This window comes from Pseudochaenichthys georgianus, chromosome 10 (assembly GCF_902827115.2).
Source record: "Pseudochaenichthys georgianus chromosome 10, fPseGeo1.2, whole genome shotgun sequence".
NCBI lineage: Eukaryota > Metazoa > Chordata > Actinopteri > Perciformes > Channichthyidae > Pseudochaenichthys > Pseudochaenichthys georgianus.
In genome coordinates this window covers 41024680-41049139 of record NC_047512.1, presented here as the reverse complement: position 1 = coordinate 41049139, position 24460 = coordinate 41024680, and the positions used below count along the sequence as shown (strand labels likewise).

General features: G+C 43.0%; 1 protein-coding gene across 3 annotated transcripts in view; it reads left to right on the top strand.

Moving 5' to 3' along the window:
• The first annotated feature begins 5944 nt into the window (after nucleotides 1-5944).
• Nucleotides 5945-24460, top strand: part of ugl (ureidoglycolate lyase) — a 57162-nt gene continuing 38646 nt past the window's right edge. Inside the window, exons 1-3 of one of the 3 annotated variants that reach the window (XM_034092338.1) lie at nucleotides 5945-6017; nucleotides 7722-7850; nucleotides 7932-8150. In XM_034092338.1, the coding sequence (XP_033948229.1) occupies nucleotides 6012-6017; nucleotides 7722-7850; nucleotides 7932-8150 (354 nt within the window). In that variant the 5' untranslated portion in view covers nucleotides 5945-6011. Of the gene's footprint in view, nucleotides 6018-6062; nucleotides 6093-7721; nucleotides 7851-7931; nucleotides 8151-24460 lie in introns of those variants that run through there. The other 2 variants (XM_071204537.1, XM_034092337.1) reach the window with 2 other exon arrangements.

Here is a 24460-nt window from a genome sequence, read left to right as displayed (position 1 = left end):
ATAAATAAATAACATAATGAAAATAAATATATTGCAATGCTCAAAACAGCAGCATCCAACAGTCTCTAATCCTTGGATATTACATGTCACTGCATGCATGCACGGAGCACCCGTAGCACGGAGATCATCATATCATTCTGTCTTGTATTACTTATCAACAACAAAAAAACTTCACTAATATCACAATTCCCTACTAAACTTTTTACATCTTAGTAATACGTGTTCTACTGATTCCTCCTCCTGACATCCCTCACACAAACCAGTCTGGTTGTTTCCTATTAATTTTATTATTTTATTTTATTGTAGACTGGTATATGGTGTACTGGTATAATGCAGTACTGTACTAATCTACACAGTATTTCAAGTATCTACATTTTTTCCACATTTATACATATTTAACATCAATTAAACATATTATTTATGAATTTTATAATAACCATAATAATGTAATACTTTGAAGATATCCTTTCTGCCTAAGGAGTACTTTTAATTGTTATACTTTACGCACATTTTGCTGCTAATACATCTGTACTTTTAGTTAAGTAACATTTTCAATTCAGGACTTTTACTTGTAACGAGTATTTCTACACTGCTGTATTATAACTTTTACTTAAAGTGGACCTATCATGCTATATTTGAAACATATATTGTAGAGCCATACCTATATAAAACATGTCTGTGAAGTTTTCTTTTCAAAATACCAATCAGATCATGCATTTTAGCCATGCCTCATTTCGCTCTATTTGCTCTTTTCCAGCCCTGTTTTTGCGAGGGCTGATTCTGCTTTTGTGGTAGATTACAGCGCCACTTACAGGCCTGGCATATGTACTACAGCGTCTCCAGTGCTTTCAAGCGGTCTCTCATTCCCCTGATAGGTGGAGAGTTGCCCATATAGGCGGAGCACCCATTCTCTGACGTCAGAAAAATTAAAATAATAATCAGCTCCGTTGCAGCCCCGTTTTTAGAGATTTGGGTACGGAGGAAAAGTGAGAGGGTTGTGTTTTCTGACACATGGTGAGACACACCGGGGAAACATATTCATGTATAAAAGACGTACAAAAGTGCATTTTGCATGATACTGTAGGTCCCCTTTAAAAGGTAGGGTAGGCAATGGCGACTGGTCAAATTACAAATAATAATATATCTCCACATTTGAATATATATATAAATATATATATAAAATATATTTTAAGATCATGTTTAATCATCTTACTCGTCTGTATATTGCTGTTTTAGTCTGTGTTATTCTAATTAGTGTCTACAACAGTGGTCACCAACCTTTTTACGCCCAAGATCACCGACCTCGGCCTAGGTGAAAGGCGAGATCTACCTATTGCAGAATTGAGTGAAAAAGACGGCCCAGACAGTGCTTCCAATTTGAGGCCTTTTATATAGGCTAATTGCATCTGAATTACTGTTACAATGAAGGGTTCATAATCAGCTCACGGCATATAGGCAGGGGTAAAGTGCTATTTTTTTATGAGTGGGGGGCGGACCTCACCTCCTCTAGGGGGGTCCTCACCTCCTCTGGGGTCCGAGGGGATGGTACCCCGGGATGATTTTTAAAAAAAAATTGAAGTTGAAAGCATCAATCTGGTGCACTTTGAGAGCAACATGAAGAGATATGGATACCTCTCTCAGCACCCATAAGAAACAGAACTGTAAACATATTTTCTTTTTCTTTATGGATATTTTACAAATCACTCCCCTTTTAAACTGTATTCTTGAGAGTTCTCCCTCCACCTTGTTGTTGAAAAAGCTCCTTATATCCGTTAGCTTGGCTAGCTAGCACCAGATGCTAACCACAACGCTCGCTCGCACACGCACACAAGATGGCCCGTGCGCCACACACACAGAGAGCAGAGCTTGAATGAAACACAGAGACCCAGAAGTAACCTACTTGTACTCACGAGGCCTATTATGTGCAGAATCCCTCTCGCTTTCAGGTGGTTTTGATTGAGTGTCCACACGTGGACGTTTAAGGACTAAAAAACGATCAATTTTTCACTTTGCTGTTAGCAAATAATTTGGTGCTCCAGCTAACAGGAAGTCACTCAAGTGTCACAAAGTAATTTAACCTATGGGTAGGTCCAGCGCCATATATGGCGCGTTTCCACTGCAGCGGGTAGCTCGCTTTAAGCGTGCCGAGCCGTGCGGGGCCCGTTTTGGGTTGCGTTTCCACTTGGCCTAGTTTTGGCCCGGGGCTACTTTTTCACCTTTTTTCTGGCCCGACTAAATCGTGGTTCTAGGGCCAGGAACAACCAGGCTGAGTCGGGCTGAGTATGCTAAACTAGAGAGAGGATCGCTGGCAAGGGGGGCTACAACTACGACAAGATGAACATATTTGACCGTGATTTAATTGCAATACACGTTTCCAAATGATGCCGAAGTAACAACATACTGATACCGGTTAGTAAAAACCATGAATTAATGCTTTGACAAGTCTGCAGACAGACGGCAGAGAAAAACCCTTTTAAAATGCGTGCTTTCTAAATGTAGCTTGGCTAAGCTAACGTTGTATATGCTCCGACCGTCCACACTCACAGCAACGGCCTATACAGACATAAATAAAGCAGCGACTGTATTCGCCATGACACAGGCAGTCTGTGGTTTGTACTTGTTTAACTTTTGTCTAGTTTCTGAACAGATATGAAGAGCTGTGAGCTCTGAGTGCTAAGAGCTAACGGCTGTGTTGTTTTTTGGGGCGCTCATTGAAGATGACGTCACGGCTCCGCCTACACTGCGTTACTATAGTTACTGCCCCAGTTCCTAAACTGTAATGGAAACGCAGCATTAAAGTGAGCCGGGCATAATAAGGCCTAACCAAACCGAGCGAGGGCTGCAGTGGAAACGCGCCATAGATAGAAGAGTTACGACACCGGAAGTCCAAAAACGGTTATCGTCACGTGGTTCATGTAGACGAGGATCGTTCCCCGGAAGTTCATGGCGGGCAATGTGAATGCATTGATAACAGGAGATAGAACTACGATTTTTGTTAATTATTAGTGAATAAAGGTTTTGATTTGCAATATTTATACAACAAATCGATATGTGTATGTATTTACATCAATATGTTTTAAAAAATAAAATCGAATTTGCTAATATTAAGTGATAATATTAGGATTAGTGTGAACAGCTAGATTACATGTTACTAACAGTGCCTTGGTTAAAGAGCCTGTTGCTGTTTATTTATAGCTTTGAATTCTTTCAAACCAATATTATCTTCTTAAACTTGTATGGGAGTCAGGAGCATCACTTTCTAATGTTTATTGATACATTTAGCAGGAGGGGATCTAAAGTAATGCTTTAAAATTCAGATTGGATTCATTTCTACCATTTTCTTAAATTCATGGTAGTTTCAGTAATCCCCTGGTAATTGAGGACACAAATTATCTAAATGACTAATGTCATCTTTATGGCTTTCAGAAAGGACAGGAGACCGACAGGTGACTATCAAAGGACTAGCAGCAGCAGCATGATGATGATGATGTTAAATGTGTTGTTTTAGGAACATCCATTGCAAATACATGGAGTTCAATAAACATTGAATAGCATATCATGCAGTTTGTCGGTGCCTTTTCCTCCGTGTTGTCCTGGTTTGCTGTGCTGCCTGCCTCCTAGTCGCCGCCATGGTTTGCTGTGCTGCCTGGGGATGCTCCAATCGCTCAGAGAAAGGAGTACGAATGTACGGCTTCCCCACTGACACAGAGCGGAGGAAAAAATGGCTGGCTCAAGTCAGCAGGAGCAATTTCACGACCAACAGCAACACAATATGTGATGTAATTATATACAAACACTGCATTTGCACTTTTTCACCAAACGAAAACCACACCATTGGGAAAGCTTAATGTTTTGTTTAATACAAAAAAACAGGGAAAGGCTTGAAAAACACATAGTTGAGACTCAGGGTGCAGGGTGAGGGTCTCAGTGCAGGTATTCAGGCTCCATTGAATCCCCCTCTGGTTCTTGTGCTGAAAGAGGGAGCAACAGACAGGAGAAAGGGTTATACACACACAGCACACCTATTGGATGGGAAATGCCTTGGGGAGATAAGGTGTTTACTTATATAAAACAGTAGTATTAAACGTACCTTGTGTTTTCACTCTCACTTAAGTCCCTCTCCCTTTGCCATCAATCCAGAATCAGCTGAGCTGCAACATTATACAGTCAGGTAATAATCAACAGAATCACAAGGACACAATATGGCTCTGCTAAAAACACTCACTCTTACACGCACCAAAGTTATATTGATCTAATATTTAACTCCCTCCACCCCGCATACAATCCCGTTTAGAAGCCCCTCTTCTCTAATTCAACATGTTGGACGAAATGACATTAAGAGAACGGAATGTACAATTAAAAGGCTGTTCAACGTGTGTTGCTAACTTGCTTCGGTATGCTAGCTTAATCTGTTATCTGTAAACGTTCCCTAAATCTACTAATTTAGGGATAATCCACTGACATCCTTTAATACACATGTTCATTTGAATCAGATGTACTGATAATATCCGCAATATAAATCTTTAAACTTCTTCTTACCTTTAAAAGTCCGTCACGAACGGTCTATTATGCTGCAACTCCACAGCTCTGCCAGCCTTGGCGCTAACTTCCGGGGAACGATTGAGAGGCTCCACGATCCGCCATTGCTGTAAAAAAGTGGTCCATTGGAGTGAACGGAGATGTCGTAACTCTTCTATTAAATAGCTCTGGGTAGGTCAAACATCTAATGGGTGCTGGCCATTGGCCTAATCATATCACCTGTGTTGGCTTTATGTTTTTGGTCAAACATGTGTTTGTTTCACATTTGCATTGATGTAATCAATAATAAAAATAATAATAATAATTTTCGGAAAAAAAAGAAGAAAACACATATTTCTTGGGGGTGCTTAGGGCGTGCTTTGGCAATCCTGGCGCCGCCCCTGCACTGAGGGTAGGTAAGAATGGAGAAACCAGGGCTGAAGTCGAATAGTCCATTTAGCTGCCATGATAAGTGCACTTAGACACAAGACAATGTTTCAGTTTTTGCAGTGTGATTGGTGTTTTTTTTGTAACAAAATTGGTTTCAGTAGTTAAAATCTCATTAAATTACATTGTGAAAAACTAAATGCATTTAAGTTAACTTCAGCTAAGGTTACAGCACAACAGACTTTTTGAGGAGAGCCACAGGGGAACCCATGCTTATCCTGTCCTCTAATCAAACTAGTATACATTTAAACTCTGAGATCTGAGCCTGTCTCAACAGCAACTGTACCTGCAGTGATTTCAACAATCTTCTTGATTGGAATAAATTCCGAGATTCCCTCCCCGCTCTTTGCTCCTATGGTCATTTGACCATTTAGTAACTCTTCCATTATGAAAGAAAAACAATTGAAACAATGGTACAGGGATTATATCTGACATTGAATGGCAGAAGGCATGTCTTTCTCCCTATATTGTAATTCTAAATTAAAATGGAGCCCACCTTCTTCTCCTATAAAATGTTTGGAGTCAATCACATGTTCAATTCAATTCAATTCAAAACCTTTATTTATCCAGGTAAAGTCCCATTGAGATCAATGATCTCTTTTTCAAGGGAGACCTGCAGCAGTAGGTTCCACAAGAAGACATACAAACATAAACAACAGAACAACAAAAGGACATCATGTACATGTACATTTCATTTCATAATTTTAGAAAGACATGAAATATAATATACATTTTTTTATTTAAAAACAGCACATTTATAAGTGCATACAATCAATAAGACTGTGCGGCCCCTTCCGGATATGTTGAACCGGGGGTTTTACCAGTAAACAGAATCCAAAATATTTGTGCATTCCTGTGTATGCTTACAGTATTATCAAGTTAACCATACATGCTGTTAAGGGGCAGCATGTTTAAATAGCCTCGTCAGTGCACAGAATCTAGGACTTTAAACTCTCCATACAAACATCTTCCTGTTCAAACAGTGACCAAAGTAAACCCCATTACCAAAGTCCATCTGTACGGAGTGAACAGAGACAGTCATCAGCATGTCAGTGAGTATCAACATTTTACTTGATTTTGCATGGACAGTAACGAAAGCCATATTAAGGGTGATGGAAAGGAACAATGTGAGGAGGTGTTAACAGTGTGTTGCACGGTGGACTTGACATTCCAAGCTTTTAATTTGTGTTAGTGTTCTGTGATCGTTCAAGTGCTGTCTGCTTTGAAAAGCCTTTTTTTAGCATGAAATTGAACAAAAACAATCTTATCAGGGCTTCAACATGCTATGGGCTTTAATCAGTCCGATGGTGTGTGCTGAAACCATTGGGCTCCTGAAACATATTCCTGAAGGACATTTTACATAACATTTCATAAAGCTGACACGTTTTAATGAAAAAACTTAAAATAACTACATAAAATCTTCAGTAGACTCGCCACTAAGAGAGTGGATCACATCACAGTTCTGAGGTCTTTACACTGGCTTCCTGTCTGTCAAATAATTGACAATTCACATTTTACACTGCACATCATTTTAGAATTGTATATCTGTCTTATTCTATTATAGCTTGTTTTAGTTTTATATTATTCGTTACACTTTTTTTTTGGCCACCTGTGTCTTTATTCGAGTGACAGAGTTGAAAGGGGGGAATGACACAGACCTGGGCCAGATGCAAAACCAAGCCCCGGTACGTGGGCTGTGAGCACTACCAACTGAGCTGCATGACAGCCCTTCTTTTTGCTATTCAATGACTTATTTTTTTTCAATGTCATTTAATAATGTGATTCCGTTGCACTATAAATTAATGCTGTAATGTCTTTCATTTTTGTAAAGCACTTTGAATTGCATTTTGTTGAAAGGGGCTTTATAAAGAAACTTGCCTTGTCTTGCCTAAAACATGAGGGGATACCTGGGTCCAACAATCAGCTGATGCAGAGAGGGCAGGGCAGGGCAGGGCAGGGCAGGGCAAGGCAAGGCAAGGCAAGGCAAGGCAAGGCAAGGCAAGGCAAGGCAAGGCAAGGCAAGTTATTTATTTTGCACCTTTCAGCACCAGGCAATTCAAGGTTTAAAATCAGTCATTAAAAAGAAAAGCTAATAAAATAAACATTAAAAGATAAAAGTTACAGTGCAGTCTAAGATCTGAATAGTTAAATTATTTCGGTTCTTGATTTGAAGGGAGCGGTGGAGCGGTGGAGCGGTGTAGGGTGGGAGAACTTAGGGAGGTTGAAACAAGACGATCTGCTGCATTCTGTAATAACTGAAATTCTTTATTATATTTAGCATTTTAAGTTTAAGTCTCATTACTGAGAGGTTTCAGTAATGATCCCACAGAAACGTATTCTTTATCTCCCCTCAGTATTTAATCCTCTTTCAGTCCATGTTTTCACGTTCACTGCTCTCATCAGCTTTGTTACCAGGCAGCTGCGTTCAGTCATAAAGACACTGTAGCCTCCAACAGCAGAGAGAGACACACGTAGAAACTGGTGAACATAGTGCAGCATTTAGCAGCTAAAGAGAGATATTTCTCTCTGTTGTTTGCAGACAAAAAACAGCTAAATGTACAATGCACAAACAGAGGACTCCAGATGAAGGATCCTTTGCTCCTTTCATCTTGTAGGCATAGTATAAAAAGCTGTTTGCCATAACAAATGAATGACGTAATACTATTTCAGTGCTTTTGTGGGTCCTATCTATTTCTATTTGTGTATATGGAGATTGAGCGTAAATATCATGCATATATTACTCTTTCTGTCCACAGGGTCTAGATAACATGGAGCTGTCCCCCCCCCCGTCATGTCTAAAGGCAGAATATGAGACCATTTTCACCACAGACTCCCTCCTCTTCCTCCATGAGCTGATCTCCACATTTGATGAGGAGGTTGATCAGGTAAGACAGATAAAAAAAAGTGTATTTGTTCACGCATTAAAGACTCAGATCTCAGGATATGGCGTCGACACTCTGTTTCAGGTTCTAAAACTACGAGTGTCCAGAAAGGCCCATTTGGACCTGTCAGGTGACCTGCCGAGCTTTCTGGAGAGTAGCTCACATATCAGGAGGGACCCAGCCTGGAGAGTGCTCCCCGTCCCCCCAAGGCTCCAGAGGAGACACGTGGACATCGGGGACCTGGCCCCCTGTGATACCCAGCGCTTCATTCAAGCTCTGCAGTCACCTGCCCAAGGCATACAGGTAGCACCTCTATCACTCACCTGTGGCCTTACTAACAAACATGAGGCTAATGTGGAAATATTTTTTTAATTTATAATCTCAATTCAAGTCTTATCAGAGTTAAGTATGTAAGTAAGTATTCTATGCTATCCTTTCATTCCAGTTAGGCATCTGGTGATCACACCAACAACATTCTGCTGTCAGAAGTATTCACTAAAACACAACATGTGTACTGGCTGCCAAAATAGTCCCCAACAAATGCATTTTTTCCTCCACAGAAATAATATTTCCACAGAAATTCACAGTGAGACGATGCTAAAGGACCACAATGATGTGCTCCACAATCGCTCTTTTGTCTGACAAACTCAAGCAATGAAAGAATCCCTTCATATTTCTTAAAGTCTCAACAGATCATTATCCACCTACAGTCATGAGCTATTGATGGGAGTCTGATGAAGTGCTTAAAGTGGGCCGGTACTCACCTGTACACAGTAGGCCTATCGGCATATCCACATTTTAATCTTTGGAGTACCGTGAACTGTATTTGTGTACCGTCACTTCCCACAGGCTGCCCGTACTCTACTCAGCCTTCTCAAATCATGTTCAGATGATCGTTTAACAACTAAAGGAAAAAACTGCTTTACCCAGGGAGCAATGCTTCCCAGCAGATACTAAAACCCGCTGACGCATTACGTTGGCCTCAGGTGCTACATTAGCATACCTTACGACCTTAACTACATCCTCTGCTATAGTCGGTTTGATGGTAGGGACATCAAACGTGTGCGTACAAGGTAGCTTTGTGTGTGGCTACGAAGTGTGTCAATTAAAAAAGCTGCCACACTTTTATAGACTGTTGCTGATGCTGCAATGGGGCTTACATTTTTTCTACACCTGTATTTGCGACTTTCATGTGTTTCTATTCTGCTGGTTAAGTGGCAGGTAACTTTTATTCATGTAGCCTTATGCTTAGTGTACACTGGTTAATTATAGTTACTCTACTCAGGAATGCATTTTTTGAGAATTTTATATCAGTGGTAGGCCCCAGGCCTTCTCAAAATGAACAGGTCTAATTAAAATATATGCACATAATTCTGTAAAATAAACTGTTTGGCGGATACAGTTCATTTGTATTCCAAGGTAGTTTTATTAACTCTTCAACAACATTGTGACATCCTTACACGTGTGCACATAACTCTCACAACCAACCTTGTTTCCAGTGGCGAACCAGGTCTATCACAACTGGACCTTCTGTAGACACACACACACACACACACACACACACACACACACACACACACACACACACACACACACACACACACACACACACACACACACACACACACACACACACACACACACACACACACACACACACACACACACACACACACACACACACACACACACACACACACACACACACACACACACACACACACACACACACACACACACACACACACACGTTGTCTTATTAGTAAGCCTAATTTATACTTTTGAAGCAACAATATTTTTATATAATGGCAAAGAAAGGGTTCAGAGTATTTTCCTTGTGTCACATGTGGCAGCACTGTTCAATGTTTCTTGAAAACATTACCCACTGTAGTGACGTGTGAATAAACTCCAACTCTGTATCCACAACACTGTTGTGTAACTTCAGTTAAATACTTGTGTGTAGATTAGAAAGAGGTGAGATAAAGGATCTGCAGTATTTTATGAAGTATTCATCGTTCAAAGGTCAGTTGTATACAAGTAGAAGTGTGTATTTTCCTGGTAGTAGGCTGTCAGTAATGGCTACGCCTCTCTATTTGGACTGGTAGATCTCGGCAGACTGGCAACTTTAAAAGTAGCTCTCGGTTAAAAAAAGGTTGGGCACCCCTGGGTTACACCATATGTCTGTCTATTGCCAATACCTTGACATCTCCCCCTCAAATCATCCTCTCTCTAGGTCAGGGGTGTCAAACTTAATTTCATTGCGGGCCACATCAGCATTAAGGTTGCACTCAAAGGGCCGGTTGTAACTTTAAGACTATATAAATATACATATATATATAAAATAATGTTTCATATTACATTATTACCTCTGCATTGGATTATTATCGGAGAGGGTAATAACTTCATAATTAACTACGTCTGAGAGCAGAAATCTACGGCAAATAATTTCAAATAATTGCAAGTCTCTTCAATGTGCATGTCACAAAATGAGATGCATTGTGGGACATGTAGTCTATGGGCAACATGCTTCTGTATAGTGGCATGAAACCGTATAATAAACGTATTATATTTTTTGCAAGCTCTTGCGGGCCAAATAAAAGTCGAGGGCCGGATTTGGCCCACAGGCCTTGAGTTTGACACCCCTGCTCTAGGTCATCAAGTCCCAAACACACCTTGCTCTAGATTTTAATTCTGAGCTTTAATATATATATTTGGAATTTGATATATATATATCTTAGTACACACATTTTAAGGAATCAAATACAAGTAACCATTGTAATATCTTGGATATTAACAGACAACGGAACAGTTGGTTATTTAACAGGACCCTTTATTGCTGCCTCCGGTGGTTCTCTCGCCACCCCCACTTACTGTAACTGTCGGTAACATGCCGTAACGTATATGACAACTCCCCTTGTAGTCAGTTAACAATACTATGACATCTCCCTTTTTCCCTTTTAACAATATCAACACATATCAATAACTTAGATATCTTTTCTTTAACAATATCAACACATCAATAACTATGACATCTCTCCTTTTTTTCCCTTTACAATATCAACACCCTTTTTTTTATTATTGAACTGTCCCCTCACAGGTCAAGTCTTTGGACAGGTCTAACAGGTCTACCAGACCTGGTTTGGATCAGTCCATCAGTGTTCCTTGTTGGACCAGGGAGCCATGTTCTGGGCTCATCTGAATGTCTGGTGTGTTATTCCTGGGATTTGTGTCGTCGTTCGCTGGAGGCCCCGCGACGGGCACCGCTTGGAGATGTCGACGGTTACGTCTATACAGAGCACCCTGCTCCGTCTCGATGAGATAAGACCTCTGTGTAACACTCTCACCTGCCACTACTGCAGGTGTGGACCAGGTCTTTTGGTTGTCCAGTCTGGTGAGAACATGGTCTCCTCGCTGCAGTGGTGTGAGCTTGGCGCTTGTTATAGTAGAAGGCCTGTTTGCTCTTCTCCGCAGCATCTCAAGCTCTGATGTGATGTCTGCTCGGCCACTTTGGTTGCAGGTTCTTGGCCAGAGTGGGCAGCGTCGTCATGATTTTCCTGCCCATTAGGAGCTCTGCCGGACTGACACCCGTACTGCTGTGTGGAGAAGAACGGTAAATTATTAAAGCAAGTAGGGGGTCCTTTTGTCTCAGAATCCCCTTTGCCGTTTGGACTGCACGTTCAGCATAACCGTTTCCTCGTGGGTTGTGGGGATTAGAGGTTGTGTGCGTAAAGTCCATGTCACAGGCAAAGCCTCTGAAGACATCGCTGCTGAACTGCGGTCCGTTGTCACTGACAACCTCCTCCGGTATTCCGTGCCGGGCAAACGTGGCTCTCAGCTTCAAGATCACATGTGCACTAGTCGTGGTAGGCATGTGGAGTATCTCCAGGTATCTGGAGTAGTAGTCAGCTATGACTAGGTAACTCTCTCTCTCATGTTCACATAAATCTATGCCAATTCTCTTCCACGGCCCGTCTGGGAGAGGTGTTGACAGGAGAGGCTCTCTGTTCTGTGCTCTCCTCTGCTCACGACAGTACATGCAGTTCTCGACTTTGTGTGTGATCTGTGTGGCTATGCCAGGCCACCACACCGAAGTGTTGGCCCTGTCTCTGCACTTGTTAAGACCTTGATGGCCCTCATGTATGCGTTCTAGTATCTCTGACATCAATCTCCCTGGTATCACTATTCTACTCCCTCTGGTCACTACCCCATCATGCATAGACAGTTCCTTCCTAACGGGAAAGTACTCCCTAACACAGGTGTTTATGTGTGCTAGGTGTTCAGGCCACCCCTCTTGTATGTACCTGATCACTTCTTGGAGCTGCTTGTCCGCTGCCGTCTCCGCGCGGATGCTGTCTATCTTTTTCGGCGATGCTGGAATGCTGCTCATCACAGCTGCTACGTAACACTCCACGTCTGTGTCTCTACTGAGCTCCTTGTCTTCCTGTGGGCTCCTGGACAGCGTGTCTGCCACCACCAGGGTTTTCCCCGGCGCATACTCAGCCTCCGGGTTGAACCTCATCAACCGCATGAGGAGTCGCTGGCAGTGGAGTGGCACATTGTCGAGATCCCTGGAGTTCATCAGTGGGATGAGGGGTTTGTGATCCGTAATCAGTTTGAATGCTGGTAGGCCGTAGAGATACATCTGAAACCTCTCACACGCCCACACGCTCGCCAGGCACTCCTTCTCTATCTGAGCGTACCTGGTTTCAGCGTCGCTCAGTCGCCTTGAGCAGTATGCTACCGGTCTCCAGTCCTCGCCATGGAGCTGCAGCAGGACACCGCCTATCCCATAACTGCTTGCGTCTGCTGAGACCACTGTGCTCCTGGTAACATCATAGCACACCAGGGTAGGTGACGTTGTGAGGAGCTCTTTAACTCGCTCAAAGGCTGCTTGTTGCGCCGGACCCCACATCCACACTGAGTCTGCTTTTAACAGTGCATATAGTGGCTGGCCCACTGTGGCGAGGTCTGGAATATATTTCCCCAGGTAGTTGATCATGCCGAGTGCTCTCTTTAGTTCCTGCACGTTTTCTGGTAGTTCAAGTTTGCCGGGTCGGGTCGTACACCATCTTTGTTGATCACCTGACCCAGGAAGTGCAGCTCCTCCTTTCTCAGCACACACTTCTCATTGTTCAGCTTCAGGCCTGCAGACTCCAGCCGATCCAGAACCTTCTGCAGCCGCTCATCATGTTCGCTGGTGTTGCTGCCATGGATGATGATGTCGTCCATGTAGACGGCAACGCCATCCAGCCCTTCCAGCATCTCTACCATCTTCCTCTGAAATATCTCAGGTGCGCTGCTTATCCCAAAGGGAAGACGTTTAAAACAGTACCTTCCGTACGGCGTGATGAAGGTGGTCAACCTCTGGCTGTCTTTGTCCAGTGGGATCTGCCAGAACCCTGACGCTGCGTCAAGTGATGAGAAGACTGTGGAGCCGCTGAGCTGAGCTATCATCCCCTCTGATGTCGGCAAGATGAATCTCTCCCTTTTGACAGCCTTATTAAGCTTCTTTAAGTCCACACAGATGCGTGTTTTTCAACACTTTTTCTGGACTGGCACCATGGGTGCGCACCACTCTGTCGGGTCAGTCACGGCTTCAATGATGTCGTTGGCTTCCATCCTCTCCAACTCCTCTTTCACTGCACCCAGGAGCGGTATGGGGACCCGGCGTGCTGTGCATACTGCATAGGGCTGGTTATTGTCCTTTAGGGCTATCTTCACAGGCTGTGTTTTCAGTAGGCCAAACTCCTGTTCACTGGTGTTGACCTCGCCCACTCGCTTTACTAACCCCATAGCTACAGCTACTGGCCTGCTGAGTAGGTTATTCACACTCTGCCCTCTAATGACATAGAGCCTGCATGTGTATGTTTTTCCCTTGTAGCTGGTCTGAGTTATAAACTGCCCTAAACAGTTCAATCCACCCCCGGGACCACTCAGCACCTTCTTTGGCCTCTGTAGAACCCTTTTTGGCTCCAGTGTTTTGTACACAGTTTCGCTTATGATACTACAATCGGCTCCAGTATCTATTTTAAATTCTACAGGTGAGCTGCCAATCTCTAATGTGACTGTCCATTCATTATCATTGTGAGGCATGCTATTACTGGGACGGGTGGCGCAGTGGTCTGTGCATCTGATCATCAGATCAAGGGGGTGCTGGGGAACTCCAGTTCGAAACCCGCTCCTGCCGCCACTGCGTCAGGCCGTTGTGTCCTTGTGCAAGACACTTCACCCGGATTTGCTCCTGTGGGTATTGTCCACAGTACACGTATGATACTAATGTGTACTTGTAAAAGCGCCTCGACGACTTTGAGGCGTGAAGATGGACGGTGTGGCGCAGTGCACTGTGTAATGATCAAGGGGTGAAACCCGCCTCTGTAAAGCCGTTGTGTCCTTGGGCAAGACTTCACCTGAACTTGCTCCTGTGGGTATTGTCCACAGTAAAAAAATATGTGTAATGTGTATCTGTAAAGCGCTTTGAGCACTGGAAAAAGCGCTATAATTATTAACTGAGCCCGGATAATAATACTGTCCATCTTCTGATCCCTCACCCTCAGTCACTTCTCTCACCTGCTTGCTCTTGCACACCCTTTCCCAGTGTCCACTTTTCCCACAATTATTGCAAGTAGACCTCCTTGCTGGGCAGTCATCCTGCTGGATGTGTGGCATTTTGCCGCACCGCCAGCACTTCCTGTGGTCATTCTCACTCTCTCCTGGCGCCTGTGGATGCCGCCACTTCTGTGTTGCACCTCTGCTATGCCGTTGTGCTACTTCCTGCACGGCGTAAGCCCGCTCCCCCTGCTGGTTAACTTGAGCTTTTACCTCCTCTGATTGACGCGCCTCTTGTACCGTCATCTCCAGAGTGAGGTTAGGGATCAGCTGTAGCCTCTGAGACAGATCCTTGTCTAGAATTCCCACCACGATTCTGTCTCTTATGTTTTCCTCACGAGCCGTTCCGAAGTTGCAATGTTCCGACAGCTCATATAGTGCGCGGATGAATGTCTCTGCGCGCTCTCCGGCGCGCTGCACTCTCCGGCGCGCTGCAATCTCTGGTTGAAACATGCCCGTTCATGTATAACGTGATGAAATATGATGAAATATGCGTCAAATTTCGCCAGTACAACATCATACCGCGACTAATTTTCCTGAAACATGAAATACATGCATACCAAGTTACTGCTAACAGTGTAGTTCCCCTATATAAACGTTACATTCATAATCAAATGAGACAATCTGCAAGAGAATTAGCTATATTTTGTTATTCTTAATGCTTGTCATTCACACGTTGAGAAAAGACGGACTCCACCGCCCGGACCTAACGGAGCCGCAGTGGGCTAGCTCCGGGACGCCGGCTGGAGCTAGCCCCCTGCGGCTCCGTTAGCTCCGGCGGCCACCACTGGGATAATTGGGTCCCCTATTAACATTTGCTCCCGTTTAGCATTATGGGCGTCATAGCCATAGACTATAAAAGTCTTACCCAAGGCTGAATCATAAACTAAAATGTATATGTATTAGGGCTGTCAGTCGATTAAAATATTTAATCGCGATTAATCGCATGATTGTCCATAGTTAATCGCGATTAATCGCAAATTAATCGCACATTTTTTATGGAATATTTTTCAAATTTGTAATACTGTTAACAACATATGAGTGGACAAATATGCTTTATGCTAATGTTTATTATCATTTGAACAATGACAAATATTCTCATGAATATTAAACACAACAACCTGTGTGTGTGTGTGTGTGTGTGTGTGTGTGTGTGTGTGTGTGTGTGTGTGTCTGTGTGTGTGTGTGTGTGTGTGTGTGTGTGTGTGTGTGTGTGTGTGTGTGTGTGTGTGTGTGTGTGTGTGTGTGTGTGTGTGTGTGTGTGTGTGTGTGTGTGTGTGTGTGTGTTGGATCATTGGAGCTTTGGAGCTATGTGCAACTCAAGGCATATGCTCGAACGGGAGCTGCCTGGACGCTGCAATCATGTTGCTGCAATCATGAGTGTGCTGACTTCTCCTACAATGTTCCACTGTCTGGCTTCCTGCATAAAGTCAAGTGCTCGGTGCAGTTGTGGCGAAATGTCGCTCCTCTGTTCATTTAAACAGCTCCTTATATCCGTTAGCGCAGCTAGCTAGCACCAGATGCTAACAACAACAACAATGCACGTAAGGTCTCTCTCTCGCTCGCTCGGGCCACACATACACACACCCTCCCGGTCCTCCCGATGGCCAGTTGGTGCCTGCCGGTGAGCGTGGAAGTGTGGTAGTCTGCCACAAGCGTGCGGCAGGAGCGGGGCTGTCAGCAGATGGTATTTTAAATTCGATGCGCTCTGAAACTACGGGGCGGCCGAGGAAAAAAAATACACATGCGTTAATCGCGTTAAAATAATTAGTGGCGTTAAAAATTTTTTTGCGTTAACGCGTTATTAACGCGTTAACTTGACAGCCCTAATATGTATGCATAAAGGGTTACGTCCTTAGCTGGCTAATAAGTAACAAGCTAAGCTACCAAGCACACAAACACCTGCGAACGGGGTTAACATGTATAATATTATCATTTTAGACTTCTTGGAAGTTCTGTTAGTACATTCAAGCGCACAGCACGACATTTTAATTGTCTGGTATTTGTAACAATATTCCCTAAAAGGCACAATCACCACGAACACGGCTAAAGCTAAAGGGTCAAGTACAGTACTATGACTAACTAACGTTGTAGCCTCTATGGTTGTAGCCTAGCAGAGTGGACAAGTTGCTGTTAGCTGACAGTGAGGCATGTACGTGTCCATCAACGTGACCACGCCCTAATTTATGCAAACACTTTAAGACCTAATATAAATAAAAGGGTCGTGTTAGAAAACAATTCACTCACCGATTCATAATCATGAAGGTGGAATCTAACTATATCGATAATAATATTTATTGCATCCATGGGTAGAAACATGTTTTTTTCTGCTGTAAAGTTGGGCATTTTAACATGGGGGTCTATGGAAATGGCTCCTTTCTGCAGCCAGTCCCGAGCGGCCCATGTATGAACTGCAGTGTGTGGCACTTCCGTATTGGCTTCCCGGCTGTTCCCCAGAGTTTGCCGCTTGGTTGGTACGAGCAATGAGTAGAACTGCCCTGGACAACTGATGCTGGTCCTCTCCATGTCTTGTCCTCATTCAGCTTCACCAAGACTTGATCTCCTGGTTGTAAAAGAGGCAAGTCCCTCACACCGTGTCTCCTGTTGAAGTAGAATGCTTGTTGTTGCTTAGCCTCAGCATATCTGTGTCTAATGAGGTTCATATCCGGCCACTTAGGGACCAGATTCTGCTTGAGTGAAGGCAGGGTGGTCCTGATTTTCCGTCCCATGAGTAATCCAGCTGGTCTTACACCAGTAGAGGTCGCTGGTGTTGCTCTGTAGCACATTAATGCTAACAGTGGGTCATCTTGTTTAAGGATGCATTTTGCAGTTTCCCTTGTGGGTTGTGGGGACTGGATATGACATGGACAATGTCATACTTTCTGCAAAAGTCTTTCCAGGTCTCACTTGTGAACTGTGGACATTTATCACTGACTATCTTATCAGGGATGCCAAATCTTGCATATGTTGCTTTCAGTAACTTAACAACCTGGTCTGTTGTGGTAGATGGCAAGTGCAAGATTTCCAAGTAATGTGAATAATAGTCAGATATCACAATATACTGCTTTCCTTTATACTCACATAAGTCTGGGGCTATCTCTCTCAGGCAGCAGTGTGGGCTGCAGTGGCTCTATGCGCTGTGCACGCTTGTTCAGCTGGCAGAAGTGACATGTTTCAACTCTTTGTTTAATGTCAGCATATATGTTAGGCCACCACACAGCTTCTTTAGCACGTTCTTGGCATTTTGACAGGCGTTGATGTCCATCGTGTAGGCGTTCCAGTATTTCCTGTCTCATAGACTGTGGAATTACAATGCGACAGCCCACGGTGACAAGACCTTCACATAATGACAATGAATGCTTCATTGTATAATAGTCTTTTGCACTGTTAGTGATGCTGGTCACTCGCTCCGTCCAACCATCTTTGATCAGCTTCTGCACACTTTGTAGCTGCTCATCTTCCTGTGTAGCAGACCATATCCTATCCAGTTTTTGCTGTGATATTGGCCAACTATGTGTGACTGCATTAACATAACAAGCAACATCAGTCTCTGTGGTGTTGTCTCTGTTATTTACAAGGCTGCGAGACAAGGCATCTGCAATGACCAGTGTTCTGCCTTGGCATTAAATCGCATCAGCCACATCAAGAGTCTTTGACATCTTATTGGTACTGTATCCAAATCTTTACTGTTTATCAGTCGAACGAGAGGCTTATGATGAGCCTAAATCTGTCCATGCCTACTAGGTACTTTTGGAACCTCTCACTGGCCGATACTTCTGCTCAACATTCTTTCTCTATTTGTGCATACCTGGTTTCCGCGTCTGTCAACCTCCTGGAACAGTACACAACAGGTTTCCAGCTTTCCCCATGCAGCTGCAGAAGGACGCCCCCTATCCCATAACTGCTTGCGTCTGCAGAAACATCTGTCTGTTTGTGTGGGTCATAGTGTGCCAAGACAGGTGAGATGATAAGGGCTCCTTTCAGTCTCTGAAACGCTTGTCGTTGTGGCTGATCCCAGTTCCAGACAGTGTCTCCCCTCAGCAGATTATACAGAGTGAGCTTGCTGCTGTTGCCAAGTTTGGTAGGTATTTGGTCATGTAATTAATCATGCCCAGTGCTCGTTTAAGCTTGTGGACATTTGTGGGATCCTGTAGCTCACTGATGGCATTCACTTGACCAGGGTCTGCTCTTACTCCGTTGGCGTCCACAATGTGGCACAGGAACCGCAATAACATCGTCCATATATACGGCCACACCCAGAGGTCGGCAACAGGCGGACCGCGATCCGGATCCGGACACAGACACCGACCTATACGGACCCGGACCTATAATCAATCCATTAATAGGGGATTTCAATGTTGGCGGGGTGATTCTATTTTAAACGCTGCCGACAGGGGGCGAAAGAGACGAGTGAGCGATACAGGGAAAGAAACACAGCAGAAGAGACGAGTGAGCGATACAGGGAGAGAAACACAGAAGAAGAGACGAGTGAGCGATACAGGGAGAGAAACACAGAAGAAGAGACGAGTGAGCGATACCGGGAGAGAAACACAGAAGAAGAGACGAGTGAGCGATACAGGGAGAGAAACACAGAAGAAGAGACGAGTGAGCGATACAGGGAGAGAAACACAGAAGAAGAGATGAGAGCGCGGCAGAGAGAAGCGGAGAGGAAAGTGAGTGAAGAGAATAATTAGCGATACAGGGAGAGAAGCAGAGAGGAGAGTGAACAGGCGTGTTAGCGGCAGACAGGGAGAGAACAATAATTACACATGGCGCTCTCCAAGAAGAGGAAAGTGGACAGTGAGAACAGAGCTTTTAACCCTGAGTGGACTCATTCATGTTCATCCTGCCCACTGGGAGCACAGAGCCAGTGTGTCTCATTTGTTCAGAGACCGTGGCGCTCATTAAAAGTGCCAACACGCCACTATGAGACAACACACAAAGTGTTTGACCAAACATTCCCTCTCAAGTCAGAACTGAGGTCACAAAAAATAAGCAGTCTCAGAGCCCGATATGATCAGTCCACCAGGATCAAAATTAAAATTAAATATCGTTCCAGCGCAGGCTAACCGAGGCTAACCAATGAGCACCTGCATGTGTGTGAGAATGGCCCTGACACCATTTCAGCCCAGATTTAAACTCCTGCAGGACAAGCTCCAGATCAATTCTCACACTGAATTAAAACAAAGTGAGTGAGGGGCTGCAATATAAGAGGGAAAGAAAGAGAAACTTTAAAACTGTTCAATTGTTATGTGTAAAGACTGATATTGTTCTATAATCGTCTGAAACAGTTAAGTCATGATGTGAAACGGTTAAAAAGAAAAAAGGGAAACTCAAGCTGCTGCTACACTTTATTTTATTCATCTAAAATGTACTGTATATCTGTATAGTTCAATGTTAATTCACAATACATATTGTTGTTTTTGAATTATACTTTTTCTTTCTTTATTTGGCAGTCAGTTGTTGATTACATGCAGACGTTGATAAAGCTACAGGCTACTTCAATATATATCACACTAATTCATAAAGCAACTTAGACATTTTGATGTTCCGGACCTTTGCATGGGGAGATTTTCTCTAACTGGACCTCGTTGAATTTTAGTTGAATACCCCTGCTCTAGTCTCTCGAGCAGTTCATTCATCTTGCGCTGGAATATCTCTGCAGCTATATTTATCCCAAAAGGCAAGCGCTTGAAGCAATACCTCCCAAAAGGTGTAATGAAGGTGGTTAAGAGGCCGCTGTTTTCATGCAATGGTACCTGCCAAAAGCCTGAAGCTGCATCCAGTGACTGTGGAAGCTGACAGCTTGGCCAGTGTCTCCTCTGTCATTGGCGGTTGATAACGCTCTCTTTTGATGTTCTCATTCAGCTTTTGGATTCCTACGCAGATTCTTACTGCGCCTGTCGGTTTCAGTCTGTGGGTTGCGTGACCTTCTCTATCACGCCCTGCTCCTCCATCCGCTGAAACTCAGTTTCTACTTTCAATCAATCAATCAATGTTTATTTATATAGCCCAATATCACAAATGTTACATTTGTCTCAGTGGTCTTCACAGTGTGTACAGAATATCAGTATGACAATACGACACCCTCTGTCCTTAGACCCTCACATCGTACAAGGAAAAACTTCCAAAGAAAACCCAGTTTAAAGGGAAAAATGGGAGAAACCTCAGGGAGAGCAACAGAGGAGGGATCCCTCTCCCAGGACGGACAGACGTGCAATAGATGCCGTGTGTAAATTGAAAAGATAATACATTTGCAACATAGGTAGTCCAAATGTTTGGAAATGCATGTGTGTATAATAGGAAGATGAATCCACGAGGATATCCATCCAGGACCTATGATCCAGGACCACAGCCACGACTCAAGATCCAGCGCTCGCGATCCAGGACACAGGACCGCAGGATCATCCATGACTCCGGATCCCAGCGTATATAGACACCAAAAAGAAAGACATTTGGGGAAGCTGGGTTAATCGGAACATGAGAGTACACGGGTATAGACAGAGAGAAGGAAGAAGTAAGATGTCCCCCGACAAACTAAGCCTATATCAGCAAAACTAGGGGCTGAATCTAATCAGCCCTAACTATAAGCTTTATCAAAAAGGAAGGTCTTAAGCGCACTCTTAAAAACGGATAGGGTGTCTGCCGCCCGAACACAAACTGGAAGCTGATTCCACAAATGTGGAGCTTGATAAGAAAAGGCTCTGGCTCCCATTGTACTTTTAAAGATTCTAGGAACAACCAACAACCCTGCATTCTTGGAACGCAATGCCCTAGTAGGACAGTAGGGTATAATGAGTTCTTTAAGGTAAGATGGCGCCTGCCCATTAAGGGCTTTGTAGGCGAGAAGAAGAATTTTAAATTCTATCCTGTGTTCTATAGGGAGCCAGTGTAAGGCAGCCAGAACAGGAGTAATGTGGTCCCTTTTCCTAACGCTGGTTAGTACACGAGCCGCAGCATTTTGAATCAGCTGAAGCGACTTGATTGACTTCTTGGTACTCCCTGATAATAAAGAGTTACAATAATCCAGCCTAGAAGTAACAAATGCATGGACTAGTTTCTCTGCATCGTTTTGAGGCAAGATATGCCTGATTTTTGCAATGTTACGTAGATGGAAGTAGGCGGTCCTTGAAATTGATTTTATGTGGGCGTTAAAGGATAAATCCTGATCAAATATAACACCAAGATTCCTTACAGTCTCACTGGAGGCCAAATTAATGCCATCCATAGTTAGTATGTCTTTAGATAATTTGTTTCGTAGATTCTTCGGGCCAAGTACAATAACTTCAGTTTTGGTCGTGTTTAACATCAAAAAGTTTAAGGTCATCCACGTTTTTAAGTCCTTAAGGCAGTCTTGAATTTTATTTAGATGATTAATTTCATCAGGCTTGATTGATAAATATAGTTGAGTATCATCCGCATAACAATGAAAGTTTACAGAATGATTCCTTATAATATTGCCTAACGGAAGCATATATAATGTGAACAAAATAGGTCCGAGCACTGAGCCCTGTGGCACTCCATGGCTAACTTTGGTTTGCGTGGAAGATTCATCGTTAACACGTACAAACTGAGAGCGTTCAGATATATAGGACCTAAACCAGCCTAAAGCAGTTCCCTGTATGCCAACTAAGTGCTCTAGTCTTTGCAATAGGATATCATGGTCGATAGTATCAAATGCAGCACTAAGATCGAGCAAAACAAGAATAGAGACAAGTCCCTTGTCTGAGGCTATTAGAATATCATTTGTGACTTTAACCAGAGCTGTCTCTGTGCTATGATGTGTTCTAAAGCCAGACTGAAAATCTTCAAATAAATCATTGTTTTTTAAGTAATCACACAACTGTTTTGCGACCGCTTTCTCAAGAATTTTTGAGAGGAACGGAAGATTAGAAATAGGTCTATAGTTGGCTAAAACCTCTGGATCGAGGTTGTGCTTTTTAAGAAGTGGTTTTATCACTGCTACTTTGAATGATTGTGGAACATAGCCTGATAATAAAGACATATTCATAATATTTAATAAAGAAGTGCTAATTAATGGAAAAACTTCCTTCAACAGCTTAGTTGGAATTGGGTCTAACATACACGTTGATGGTTTAGAAGAGAGAATCATTGAATGTAATTGTTCAAGGTTAATGGCTGAAAAGCATTCTAGTTTACTATCTAGTGTAATATTAGAACTTACGATTCCGGGAGCTGTTGATAACACTATACTGGTCGAAGGCAAGAGGTCATTAATTTTGTTTCTAAGAGTAACAATTTTATCGTTAAAAAAGCACATAAAATCATTACTACTGAGTGCTAAGGGAATAGAAGGCTCAATCGAGCTGTGGCTCTCTGTCAGCCTGGCTACAGTGCTGAAAAGAAATCTTGCATTATTCTTATTCTCATCTATTAATGAAGAGTAGTAGGCTGCTCTCGCTTTACGCAGTGCTTTCTTATATTCATTGAGAGTAATATGCCAAATTAAACGAGATTCTTCAAGTTTAGTGGAACGCCATATCCTTTCAAGTTGTCTAGACTTTTGCTTTATTTTGCGGGTTTCGGCATTATGCCATGGAGCTAATCTATGTTGTTTTATTTTCTTCTTTTTCAAAGGAGCAACAGAATCTAATTTTATTCGCAGCGCATCTATAGCACTATCAACAACATGATCAATTTGGGGTGGTGTACATTTTGTATAAGTTTCCTCCCCTACATGCAGACATGCTATCGAGTTAAGTATTGGTTGAATCTCTTCCTTAAATGTGGCTATAGCACTAACAGATAGGTTTCTGCTGCAAGAGCTTTTGACTAATGCTTTGTAGTCTAGTAACAGTACTTCAAAAGTTACTGAGAAATGGTCGGATAAAGCAGGATTATGCGGTTCGACTAATAGTTGCTCAATTTCAATACCATAAGTCAGAACAAGGTCGAGAGTGTGATTATAACAGTGGGTTGGTTTATTTACACTCTGACAGAAACCAACAGAATCTAATATAGAGTTAAATGCAACAGTAAGGCTATTTTTATCATCGTCAACATGAATATTAAATTCACCTACGATAATTACTTTGTCTGTTTTAAGAACCAAAGTTGATAAAAACTCAGAGAATTCTGATAAGAATTCTGAATAAGGACCTGGTGCACGATACACTGTAACAAATAAGATTGGCTGCAAAGTTTTCCAGGTCGGATGCGTAAGACTAAAAACGAGGCTTTCAAAAGAGGTATAATTACATTTTGGTTTAGTATTGATAAGTAAACTTGAGTCAAAGATTGCTGCAACTCCACCTCCTCGGCCCGTGCCTCGAGCAATATGAGTGTTGACATGGCTGGGTGGAGTGGCCTCATTTATGCTGACATATTCTTCATGTCTCAACCAAGTTTCAGTGAGACAGCATATATCAATATTATAATCTGATATTAAATCATTTACCAATATTGCTTTAGATGCTAGAGATCTTATGTTTAAGAGACCACATTTAATCTTCCTGTTTTGTTGCACTGTAGTAGTTGTTACATTTACTTTTATTAGGTTATGTATGACACCTCTATTAGGTTTTACCTTAAATTGTCCTTGGGCAGACACACACACCGCTAATATTGGGTATTTTATTGGGTTCGGGATTCCTATGGGTGACTGCCTAGGAGAGAGCGCAGAGAAGCGTGTAAGACTGCGACTCTGCCTCCTGGTCTCAACTCCAGTTTGTCATGGATTACGTCCACAAAGCCCTGAAATGTTTGCCGAAATGAGATCTGCACCTTTCAAAGTAGGGTGAATGCCGTCTCTCTTAATCAGACCAGGTTTTCCCCAGAAGGCTGTCCAATTATTTACGAAGCCCACATTGTTTGCTGGGCACCACCAAGACAACCAGCGCTGAAATGATGACATGCGGCTATACATGTCATCATTGATCAGATTGGGGAGGGGACCAGAGAAGATTACGGTGTCCGACATTGTTTTAGCATAACTACACACCGACTCCACATTAAGTTTTGTGCATTCTGATTGGCGTAAACGAACA